The following is a 12,953-nucleotide window of genomic DNA, read 5'->3' as shown; positions in this document are numbered from 1 at the left end:
CCACGGGAAATAACAATATAGGGGATAAGATGAAGGGAGCGGTCACTAAAGGTAGGACAAAATCAGGCTGTTAGAACAGTAAATTTAATAGTATGATCATATGTAATAGTCTTCACCTGGCAGTGGATTTCAAGTTTATAAAACAGGGGTAAGTAATGGAAAAGTGCTACCTACCCTTTGGGCCTGGAAGACCAGGCAGTCCGTCATCCCCTGAGGGGCCTGGGATGCCTGGGGGCCCCAGGGGACCGTCTGCCCCTGGCCATCCCGGGACTCCAGGGAGGCCCTTCATTCCAGCTGGACCAGGAGGCCCCATGTCCCCTCGCTGTCCTTTCCAACCTGGGGCACCTGGGACAAACCACAAGGACAAAAATGTGTGAGACTGAACACCGGCTTCACACATGGGCAGGAAAAAAAAATCACTGATAGCTTAAATTGTGTATCCCTGCCTAAGAAACAATGTTTATCAGCTAAAACCACAGTGGCAACGCTCTGTCAGTCTCCGAACCTATTTTCCTGGCTGCTGTAAGAAGAAAGGCAGATTACTTGAATAAATATTTCCCAGTAGAGATACACAAATACTATAAAGAGCATTTTAAAAAATGGAAAACGGGAAGGGTGAAGAACAAAAATAGTATTTGTATTTACTCTTGAAACCAGTAGAAGAAAACTTTCCAGGTGTTCCCTGCAGCTCTGGCCAAGTGAACTTGGTCAGGCTGTTCACTGGAGAGGACTGCAGAAATCACAGCAACATCATCTGGTTTTTACTGGTGCTGGAAATAAGGCTGTAGAGGCGGGGTTTGCCTCAACCCCATTTTGATCCATTTTCCTGCCATTTTTGAATAAATGCAACAGGATATAAATAACAGGAGACAAACCAAATGGCGAAATGAAGATCACATTGGAAACAGCCCTCTAGTGCCTTGGGTTGAGATGTACTTCTTCTTGGGTTTCTCAAGACCCTACACGTCTTGCTGGGTGCCCCCAAAATACAAGGTCCTGGCCACTCTTTACCTGGGCTAGTTCTCAAGGTTGTGTTTGCCACCCACAGCCTTGGCAGGTGATACAGCACCTATCCCAGCATAAAGAGCAGGCTGTGCTGCCTGCGGCTATAAAGCAGCAGCTCCCCAGGCTCGGGGCTCCTCTCAGATCCTGCAACCTGCTGCGTGTGCAATGCAACATCCGTCGAACCCCACTTCTGTGTCCCCATCAGACTAGGGCGACAAGGGGAAATGACCCAAACCACCGGGAAGTGCATGCCCCTTGCTGTCCTATGAACAGTAAAGTCCTTGTCTCTGCCCCAGGACTCTTGGTTCCACTGGTACGTAAAGGAGTAGCAGGTGAGTTTATTCCTCTGTAAGCAGAGTCAAGTCCCAGGCTCTTCACGGGTAGGCATGGCACAGGCTCTCACTCACCTGGATGGCCTGGAGCCCCTCGGAGTCCCGGCTGCCCTGGTAACCCTGGGGCACCTCCTTTGCAGGAACGAGCAGGTAGACCTGGGATTCCTGGAAACCCAGCACTTCCCTCTCTGCCTCTGGGGCCTTTAAGACCTGGGAATCCTGGCCTGCCAGCTGCCCCTGAAATGATACAAGGTATTCTTGACACTCATGGCATCAAACTAGGGAGTCAGCCGGCCATAGCAGGTGCACGCTTGCAATACCAGAAACAAGCCTTTCCATCCAGCTCAGGGCTCAAATGAGTAGAGCATCTCGAAGGATTTTCTTATCCCGGATGGTCGTGAGTTCCAAATGAATGGGAAAACCATGCATTACTAGGAGAGTTACTTGATACGGTTACACAGACAACGAAGAAGTTGCTTGGGCAAATTAAACACCGCGAGGTTCTTCTTGATTTTAATTAACCTCTCACATTGTGGCAGGCTTTATACCAAATCTCCACAGTACTTACACACCCAGTTCACAGTTTATGGATGCGTTTTTTTGTAAGCCATTTCATCACTTGAACTCTTAAATTTCTATTTATTGGAAAGGCAGTGTCATTTCCAGAAAAGCAACAACAACAACAACAACAACAACACAATTCCCCTATCATCCATCCCATGCCCTACCCTAAAAATCTATTATTTTCCTTGTTTTCATTATACTTCTATTCATGCATTTATATTTTTAAAGTATAATCACAGTATATCATTGTTGGATTATTTCACATTGCATATTAATCTGCAAATGTTTTCATTTTGTTATAATCTTTATAAATATAATTTTAGTTGAAAATAGCTGAATGGTATTTCGCTGAGTGTGTGCATGTGTGTATTACTTAACTCTATTGTTCCCATTTGTTCATCTTTTGTGGATGATACAAGGGTATTTTCATAGTAACCTTTATCTTCTGCTGAGCACTTCCCTTAGATACATTGTCACAAGTGAGAGAGTAGGATTATTAAGTCAAAATTATTTTCACTGACGCAGAATGTATTCTCCTGCTACTTTCTGACTAATTAGGGTTTTGTATATGAACATTTTGACTTATCAACTACAGAGTAAGTCTCTTGGTGCCAGAGAAGGGGACTTAGTCCCCTGCCCTCCTTTCCCTGTTGTATGATACTATTGTGGATACCTAGTAAATACTGGCTCGCCCATTGGTAGAAAAGAACCAGAAGAGTATCTGTAACTATTGTGGATACAATGATGTATGATACTATTGTCGATACCTAGTAAATACTGGCTCACTAGTAGAAAAGAACCAGAAGAGTGTCTGTAACAAAGTCTGGTCTGGAGTCCACTCTTGGTCACCACAACCTAAGGGTCTGGACTGCTGGGACCCATGCAATTCTAATGTAAGGAATCAAAATTCCTGAGACTAGGGCCCCAAAGATGATGATTTTAAGGACCGTGACCCAGAGTTACTGTTACTATTAAATACATTAAAGACTTCTACTGAGGGTCTGAAGAAATCCTTAGTGATTTTGGAAATAGATGTAATGGTCAGTGCCAGGACCATTTTCCCACCTTCCTTGCCCACTACCCCTGCTGGAATGAAAGCCCCTCCCACCCTGTCACCTGTCCAAATAACACAGTGTGCCTGCCAGGCCCAGCCCACACCACACCCAGCTTCCTTAAACACCACTGCACGCGGCTCTGCCCTCTGGGCTCCCCTTCTTCTTTTAGCCTGTCCTCCTTCAACCTGGCCTTGGCAGCAGGCAGGTGACCCAGTGCCTGTTCCTTGGGCGTTTACAGGGCTCACGTGTTCTCCTGAGTCTGAAGCAGGCAGACGTCCAGCAGCGGCTGAATCAAACTGAATGGATGAGCCACAGTGAGCTGCCCCGAATTTGAAAACCACCCATAAAATGCAAAGGCGATGCTACAGATACAGGTTCCTTGAAATGTGGCCAGTGCTCATTTATGATGAAGATGCTTAGGGGGAAATTCTGCATTCTAGATTTCTAAGGCTACATAGTCTAAATAGTCTTCGGTGACCTGTTCCAGAGCTGAGCCAGCTTTATGGACCACAGGGACAGCACAGCCCTCATACCTTCAAAGCCTGGGTGTCCTGGACCACCTCTGTGACCTTTTGACCCTGGCACTCCTGAAAGACCTCTCTTTCCTGGAGCACCTGGTAGGCCATAGGCAGTTTCTCCCATGACTCCTTTCTGACCACTTGCTCCACGAGAACCAGGGAAGCCTGGGGGCCCAAGAAGGGAGGACCCCTTTTCACCTCCAAAACCCGGATCGCCCATGTCACCACGAAAACCTATCGAAAAAAAAATTGTTTAAATTGTTGGATGTACAAATATAGAACTAATACAAATGGAAGACTACTACTTTGACAAAAATGTATTTTTTAAAAATACGGGAGCATTAACTAAATTAAGAGTAACTTAATCAGCAACGTTGCTTTGCCATCTTTTGCAGGAAAATACATTGTGATTTTGTATTTCTTAGAAGCCAATGATGTTTCTCTCATTGTTTTCACTCACTGGCAATCTGTCTGGACTGAGCAGTTTCTACCAAATAGTAGACCACCGAGAGCCTGGAACTCACATTTCAGGTGGAAGGAGCCCTGAAAATTTACAAAGTTAGCAGAATCTGAAAGTTATTAACACATAGCTAAGAGCTTAATGTTTCAAAAAAAAAAAAATCCCCCATTATGTAGGGATTCCTGAGCTGTCTGCTTACTATAGTCAATGAGTTTCAGAAGTACAGACACATTCTTAAATGAAAAATGCTTATTCACCAGGTGGACCCGGTATTTCTGATAGTCCTGGCTTGCCACGCCGACCTTTTTGCCCATCGAAACACCTCAACCCCGGAGTGCCCCGGAGACCTGGAAATCCCTTTGGTCCTAAATAATAACAACAAAACACAGGCTCAATAAAATGCAAATCAAATGAGAATGAAAATCAGGTGATCTAAAAAGAATCTGTGTTGTCTTGTTCAGAGTATTTCTACTTCATATAAGTAGATGTCACCTCGCCTGGTTTACATAATCATCTTAGGAATCATATGCTTCAAACAAGTGTTTCAAAGAGAGTACTTTTGTTAATGTGTTTTCTCCAAAGCCATACTGTAAAGGATTCTCCCTAAAAGCCTTTGAGACGTGTACCACCACTCCGATGAATCTTTTGGTGTCTTCCCATGCTGTCTCAACAGAAATATTCGAGCACAGCCCCTCCTTGTAGGAGGAAAGAGATGGCAGCATGTAGTCTACCAAGAAACCATCAGGGTACAGGCCAAAATCTACTTTCCTACACCTTACTATATTGCCCTCCAAGGAAGCATAGGCAAAAAGCACCTGCAAAAGGAATTGAGATTTTTTTTTTCAAACATTCTTTGATTTTTAACTGGAAGTTCTCTCAGCTAAAATAACTTTAAAGGAGGTACAACTGGCAACTTAAAATCTGTGTGTTCACATCCCTTGAGGTTGGCAAAGCAGAACAGGATAAAACTTACAATCACTAAGTACATTATCAGTTTTCCTCCTGGAGCACAGGAAAAGAAAGAAGGTACAGTTTTAAAATACTCAATGGGCAGATATTTCTACTGAAATGTGATCAAATCGAGGTAAATTTTGTTGCCTAGAAATTAAAAAAATAAAACAAAATACCCCACCTAGAGTATGCCCAAACCAGTAGACTTGAGCCCTAGTGTGTCTTACCACAGATGCTGTTTTCCCATAGTTCCTCAAAACCTGATGATTATTTTAGAACTCTTCTCACTAGTCACCAGATGGTTAACTATGGGTTCATCTATCTCACCAGTTCCTTTACCCCGGGGAATGTGTAAAACCGCCATTTCTCATTGATCCTACCTGGAGGTCCATCAATTCCTGGGGGTCCCGGCCTCCCAGGGTAGGTGATGTTACAAGAAATTGTATCGCCTGGAATGAAAAAACAAACAAAATGGCATTCACGCAACTGACAGCCTCATGTAAAGTGAATCTCAATGATAACTCAATCAGGATAATTCTTCATAGAGTATATGTGGATTGCAAGGGAAAAGAAGACTTCCAAGTATCCTTAGAGCATCTGAACTACTGTTATTTTGAATTTCTGAAAGGCAGGTCCTGAAATCTGAGCTTCAGCTGTCAGACAGTATGAATGTAAAGGGAATAAGGAAAATCCCAAGAAGTATCAGTTTTAATAACCCAAAAACGATATGTCTTGACGGGCCCAATGACACCCAAGACGATGGAATCGGAAGACCCGAGAAATGATGATGTAGGAGCGACACTGAACAGTGAGCTCGGAGGACTGGAGTGTGGTTCGGGTGAGGGAGGCCTGGGTAAATGAGCACCCTCGGTGAGATACTAATGCCAGCTGACATTTCCTGAGGGCCTGCCATGGACCTGGGCCTTCACATGTATCGTCTCTTGGTTTTGTTAATGACTCTGCACGGTGGTCACTCCCATCCCCCCACTTTCGCTGGCGAAGACAGGAAGATGCCTAAGCGTGTGCCTCTCGGTTCCCTCTCCCTTTGAAATGGAATGTTTCTCTTTTATAATGGAATGAATGCATGACAATGTACTGCTCCATATGCCCTCAAATCAGAAATGTATCAACTGAATAAAATTAATGTTAGATTTTGAAGGATCCAGAACCATAATCTTAAGCCTTATTGAGGACCAAATTATTGCCTATGTCGTCAAAGCGAGAACCAATGATACCATCTCATTCTAACACTTCACAATTAATAGTGTAGCCTGAGGCATATGTACATATTACAGAGGAAAAAAAAATCTTAAATAAACCTTTCTCCAGACTTTTCAAAAGTTTTCAGTTCTAATACCGCAAGTCACTTTACTGTTTTAAATTCAGATAACTGTCAAATATATTTGAAATCCATTCTTTTTTTTTTCCTTCCTAGAATGCTTACACATGGGTTTTCCAGGACAATGATGCATTTTTAAAATGAAACACTAGTGGTATTTTATTAATATACCCTGCGCTGTCTCAAGAGAGAGTAAACAAATAGATATTTTGAATATGTATGTAAATTTAATACCAATTGCATGAGTTGGTATTGAGAAATGAGTGAAAGGCAATTTTGGTATGTCAGACAAATACAGCAACAAAGACATTTTAGTATTTTAAGAATTTGTTTTAACTATTGATTGTGCTGTAATGCTTTTGTTAGACAACATTCAAAGTTTGAACAGCAGCTAGAAGGGATATTATGTAGTGGTTCTAGCCATAGCTATAATGACTTTTCCTAGAAGAGAGGATCACTTTAGCTTCCACTATTTCCCTTGCCATTCTGTAACACGTAACATTCAAAATTACCTTTCTGACCCTTCAAGCCTTCGAGGCCCCTCTCACCGGGGCGGCCTGGAGCTCCTGGTGGCCCTCTCTCTCCTGGTGGGCCAGGAAATCCCAGACCTGGTTGTCCTCTAGGTCCTGCTCTGCCCGGGGGACCTGGGGGTCCAGGAAACCCTTTATCACCTGGGAGTGCGTCTTCATGATCCCCCTGGGAATGTTTGCATCATGAGTCAGTTAACAACTTTGCTAGTCCATGCGTTCAAAGCAGTCATTGTCATAAGCTACAGAAACACATAGAAAAAACCTCACAATTCCAGGAGACTCAATAGCAATTGTAATTTTAAATGATTAACTCAGACTCTTGTTCAGAGATAACATAAATATTTACAAACACTTATAGGCTATGGGGGGGGTATTAAGCCTCAATTACAGAAAGCCATGTGTGTGTTATGTGTTAAATATGTTTGAGAAATTTTATGTGGGAACAACTCTCTGATATCAAAACAAGAAGATAGAGAAACATGTAGTTAGAGGGAGGTCGAAGGCTTATAAAATGAACAAGTAAGATCTTATGTGTTTGAAATTGTGGTCCTGTATTCTGAGGAGAAGGCACAGCGATAGACTCCACTGTCCTTCACATCTGCACGCAAAGGACTTACAAACACTTTCTGTTCCTGCTTAAGAATTTGGCCTTTGGTTAACTGTCTAGTTTTGTTCCTCTGGCAACTCCATAAAAACAGGATGTCCAGTATATCACAAGGCAACATTGCTTAATGGTAAAATCAATCCCCAGCTGCCAAATTTGCATCTGGTCTGGAAAACTTGAAAGATCTTTGTGGAACCCTTGTTTGGGCTTCCTTGAATGATGGTTCCTGGAACCGGCAAGTTCCCCATGGGGTCCCTGCACAATGTGCTCCTATGGAGAAGGAGCCTCTCCAGCCATGGCTGCCACCACGTCTGCCTCAGAGCTCATCTCATTCACGCCAATGGAATGAACAGTTTCCAGAACTTTCACCTACAAGGAAGACCTGATGTTCTCTCTTTTTTTTTAAAGATTTTATTTATTTATTTGTCAGAGAGAGAGCGAGCGAGAGCGAGCATAGGCAGACAGAGTGGAAGGCAGAGTCAGAGGGAGAAGCAGGCTCCCTGCGGAGCAAGGAGCCCAACGTGGGACTCGATCTCAGGACGCTGGGATCATGACCCGAGCTGAAGGCAGCCGCCCAACCAACTGAGCCACCCAGGCGTCCCGGCCTGATGTTCTCAATGCCAGGCAGCATGTCTGGCGGAAATAGCATATGCGTTGACAAAAGACAGACTCAGGTTTTCACTCCTGTTTAGCTCACTTGATAGGTAGATGACCTGGAATAACATACCTTTAGCCTCCATTTCCGATGGTAAAATCTGAAAACAAATTGCTCTTCAGAAGATTGATGATACGCATGAAACACCTAGCTCGGCTCCTGTGACATCGCCCAAAGATGTTTTAAGTTCCTAAGCACTGGATCATGTCTCAGAGACTTTTCTTATGGCCTCTGTTACCTCCACATGGTTTCCACCCAAAACGTGCTTGAAAAATGCAGAAATATTTGTCGGTGGGATTTCCCTTCAGCCAATATGTCAAAATTCAGGGGATTTGCACTAGTTGACCCTCTCTTGCTTGCCACTTCCCCTCATGTGGCTCTTCACTTGGGGACAGAACCAAAGGTCATTATCAAGACCTATGTTCTATTCTCTACCCTCCAGAGTTTACTGAACAGGCCTGCGGTGGCTGGGGGCTTTGTAGATGCGAGGGCCCCGGAAACAGAGGCACATCACGAGAATGATGCAAAAACCAAAGACAGGACAGGAAGTCTTCCCATGACTAAACCGCCACTTGGGATTTCAGACCATCTGCTCTTTAGACCATCTGATTCAGACCACACCTTTGACAAAAATCAACTTTTTGTGACAGTCACAGAAGGCAACTCTGATTTACGGCACATTGACACTTGACTACATTATAGTTTTAAATTGAGAAGGGGGAAACAGACGTTTTGTGGCCATATAAGAAAATGAAATTCAATAGCCAAAGAAGAATTATACATACCGGAGGGCCTGGATCCCCCCTTTGTCCAGGAAGTCCATCCCCACCATGTTGTCCCTGCTGTCCTGGAAATCCTGGGAGCCCATCAGGACCTCTTTCTCCTTTCTGCCCTGGGAACAAAGGCGAAAAGGCATTCAGACCCTTCTCAGCAGTAGGTGAAGTAGAAGGAAACACAGGACAAGCATAAAAATAATGACTTTGCCTCTGTGTGGGCTGGTAGAGACTTAGAGTATCTCAGTTGACTGACTAAAGTCACATAAGGACAACCATGCAAAAGGGAGAGAGGAGAGTGACAGTTGCCAAACCCACTGACCTTCTTACTTGGAAAGCGTTCCTTTCTTCATTCTGCCAGGGAGGCTGTGTGTGGAGGCACCAACCACAAGAGCATCTGCCCCTGCTTGCACAGCACTGAACGTGGTGCCCCATCCCCTGGCAAGGGTGAATGGGGGAGCAGTCCATGGTGGTATACTGCCCTGAGGCTAGCCCAGTTTTTCCTAAATGTTTTTTGGTTTTGTTTTTGTTTTTGTTTTTTTAACAAACTGGAGCTGAGAAGGTAGGGCTCTACTTCTTTTTCTGAGAATTTGGAGATTCTGGCTGGAAAGGCAGCAGACCCACAGCCTAGGAAACTAGTCTTGGGAAGAAATGTGGTTGGTGCAATGAAAGATGCAAGATGTAGGAAAAATCTCCTGGATCCAGCCATCCCAGTACAAGCCCTACCTCCAATACTTCAAATTTTGTTTAGGTGAGTCAATAAATTACTTTTTTCTCTAAAACAACTTCAAGCTGGGTATCTGTCATGACCAACGCAGCCTTGATTAGTACAGGATGCTATAATGCACTGGATAAACAGTAGGCAAGTCAAAGGTGGTCTTTTGTCAAACCCAGAGCCACAATAATGAGAACTCAAATATGTTTTTTTTTTTAATGTTTTCAAATAAAGGATAGGGGATTTGAGGCTCAACATTATCACAAGAAATGTGAGGGGCAAGGAATATTTTTTTAAACAATCTCAACAGCCCTGTATCTTGTCATAGAATTGATCTGTGGTCAGAAGAGAAATGAATGCAAAAGGATGGTTCCCATTCCATTCATAAAATGGAAGGGAGCTATGTGATTGACTAGGCTCACCTTTCACTCTTGATACAACCGCATCACCCTTTTCTCCTTTGCTGCCAGGTGGTCCTGAAACACCATGTTTTCCCTTGGTGAAAAATAAGAGGAACAAATCATTTTAATTTTGATGGGTCAAAAGATAGTCACGTATATCTAATCTCTCTCTTGTTTCTTTCTAAATAAACTGTTTTAGATTCTGTTTTGATACTCTCAGTGTCATTCTCTTTCTTGCCTTCCAAGGTGGGTCCTACCTTACAAAACTGAGGCTCTTGACCCGCATTTAAAAACTTGTGGAATCTGGATAAGTTCTATACCAGATTCAACAGAAATGTGTATCAATATCAGTGTCCTGGTTTGGGCAATATACTAAGGTTATGTATGCTATCATGGGGAAGCTGGATAAAGGGTCTACAGGAACTTTCTTTCTCTGCATGATGTTGCAAACTTCTTGAGTCATAAAACAAAACTTATTTCAAAATAAAAATTCATAACAAAAATTTTTAACTATCTTGGGCATTTTAATGTAGATTGAAGAGGAAGGGGGTGAGTAGGTTAACCACAAGAGCTGCCACTAAAGTTGAAGGCAGAGGCTTAGGGACAAGTGTGTGATATTGAGAGAAATTGATAAGGAAGAGGGGGAAAAACAAGAACCTTCATTATAGCTGATATATTTCCTCCATATAGCAAGTAAACAACTAATTTTGGCCAATGCGCTCAATCACCTTTTTACCTCAACATTGCTCTGAAACTCGACTATTGGGTCATGGTTTTGTAAGTGTTATGTTATCATTGAACATTAATCTATGTCAAAAATCTGGAGACCTACCACCAGTATAAAATTGGCCAAGCACCATAGTAAATACAGTTGCAGGAACACTATACAGAGCTTAAGGTTAAATATCCTGTGATCTTGAAAATCAAGAAACATAGACAAGAATTTAGAAGGAGGTGAAAATGACTGAGCAAACCCATCTTCTCTCACACAGATGCCTTTTCTTATTCTCATACAATCTAACAACATGTTCATACAGGCTTAATTACCTTCTCAACTGGCACTTTATAAGCAGTTGGCTACTAAGAGAAGAAGGTACCAATAGAGATGAGCATAACAGCAGTATTAAACAGTAAGAATAAAGAAGAAGCCAAAACTATATGCAACAGGCTTAAAAACACAAATGGCAAAAATGTGTGGGAGCCATTTAATGTAGAGAAAAAACATGTCCAAACCCATTCGAAACCCCTAGGATCTTCACTGTAATACTACTTCCTGTGTAACAATGTTTATCAGACATGAGAAAAGTGGGTGGAACAAATTTCTGAATAGAAATGGTTAGATTAAACAGGAAAGGAACTTTAGAAATTATAAAGTGCTAATATGAGTTGAATGTTGCTTACTTCTTACTTTTCCTGTATAAGCTAAGTTTTAAGTAACAAATGGACAGGGCCAAAGTATATAAGGCACAGTACTCAGTCCATATTATAACAATAACGTCCTTCTGATGGATAAACTATCAACGCGTAAAACCATTCATTGAGCATGTGAACCAGTTCCTCTCCAGAAGGACAATGCCAATGGAATGCTTAATAAATAAGACATTGGTCCCCTTGGAGCATGAGCAGTTTCTTAGTCAACACATTGGAGACTTAGAATGTACTATCAATTACTCTAATGCTCTGCAGATATAGAATTTTAAGCACTAGATCCAGATCACAGACTTAGTTGAGCTAGGAAAAAAAAAAAAAAAAAGCCCGCACTCATTCTGGATTTCACTAAAGAGCTATTTACCAAGAATCTAAAATGCCAGGCATTACTTGGAGTATCAAGGACACAACAGTTAACAGCAGACCGTCTTGCCTTCATGTGCTTAGATCTTAGTGAAACAAATGTTGAATTTAAGAGATTTTCGGGCCAAAGTTTCCCAGAAGCTTTGGGATCAAGCGCTACTTGTCACTGTTCTAAGATCTGAGATCACTAAATCCATGTGTTAATACAACCACAAAATCTCAGCAACAACAAAAGAATCGCTCTCTGCCAAGCATGTACTGGTTGCTTAAAACATGGTCTAGATTAGGGACTTCAGCCACAGAGGCCTGGAGGGACTGTGCCTACCACGGGAAGCAGATGGATGGATCCAGTGGGGACATGAGCGCCCTACCCTGCTCCCACAGGCATGGCCATCTCTCAGCTCCTGGCAACTGTAGGAAGGCACTGACCCTGTGTTAATGAACTCCCAGTTTCTCAAGGGCAGCAATAAGTCTTATTAATAATATAAAAACAAACACCATGAAGATAAACCCAACATGCCAGGAGGTCAGATTTGGCACATGTCAGTTGTGACCTTTGGTTTGCTCTGCAGCTCGTTGGGGCAGTGACCCTCTTTGTTCCCTGGTGCGTATACCTTAGAGTCCTCAAAATACACTTGAATCCTTAACAATAAACCTGTAAGACAGGTGTCATTATATCCATTTTATAAATGAGGCCCTAAAGCTCAGTAAGACTATAGAGCTCACCAATGTCATAGTTGGGATGTGGAGGTGGGTCCATGTACCCTTAAGCCCCCATGCTTTGCACTACAGCATCTTAGTGGGAAACCCCCATCCTCAGACTACAGTGATAAACATAAGCTTCGGTCTAACCACAGAAAAAATTGCAAAGAACCTAAACCTACTTTTCTTTTTTCTACTCTACTACCCCTCCGTGGCTGCTGAGGCAAGGGACAGCGGCTGAGAGAGAACAGGTCTGGGGAGGTGAGAGTACCCATGGTTACCTGTGGTTTCCCTGGGATCTTTCCTTCTGTCCCTTCTTCTCCCGCCACCACTTTTCCTTTCATAATGCCCCACGCTATGGACCTACCACCTCACAATGACCACCCTGTGATGAATTTAAAAACAGAGAACTCTTATGGATGGAGTCAGTCACAGAAAAATGACGTCAGAAACAGAAGCTGTCCAAAGAGGTGAACCCTAGACCAACTGAATTACAGAGCTCAGTCAGGGCAATGCTGGATGAACTAGCCATACACACTCAAGGATGTTAGCCCTGAG

The 12,953-nt window shown here is 42.9% G+C and overlaps 1 protein-coding gene across 9 annotated transcripts in view; it reads right to left on the bottom strand.

Annotated features, from left to right (window-relative positions):
- The window catches only part of COL4A4 (collagen type IV alpha 4 chain), a 125,044-nt gene that overhangs the window by 43,611 nt on the left and 68,480 nt on the right, over nt 1-12,953 (bottom strand). For all 9 annotated transcript variants that reach the window (XR_014300448.1, XR_014300449.1, XM_082690159.1 and 6 more), the window contains 8 exons: nt 9,924-9,996; nt 8,799-8,905; nt 6,737-6,920; nt 5,266-5,334; nt 4,192-4,299; nt 3,490-3,708; nt 1,413-1,574; nt 175-345 (listed from right to left, as the gene is read on the bottom strand). Coding sequence is in view for 7 of the 9 variants with exons in the window: in XM_082690159.1 (XP_082546285.1) it covers nt 175-345; nt 1,413-1,574; nt 3,490-3,708; nt 4,192-4,299; nt 5,266-5,334; nt 6,737-6,920; nt 8,799-8,905; nt 9,924-9,996 (1,093 nt within the window). In the remaining 2 variants the exon portion in view is untranslated. The remainder of the gene's footprint in view (nt 1-174; nt 346-1,412; nt 1,575-3,489; nt 3,709-4,191; nt 4,300-5,265; nt 5,335-6,736; nt 6,921-8,798; nt 8,906-9,923; nt 9,997-12,953) is intronic.

This window comes from Mustela nivalis, assembly GCF_964662115.1.
Source record: "Mustela nivalis genome assembly, chromosome: 11".
In the NCBI taxonomy this organism is placed as follows: Eukaryota; Metazoa; Chordata; class Mammalia; order Carnivora; family Mustelidae; genus Mustela; species Mustela nivalis.
Note: the sequence above shows the minus strand (reverse complement) of the source record. Positions and strands in the feature narration are given on the sequence as shown.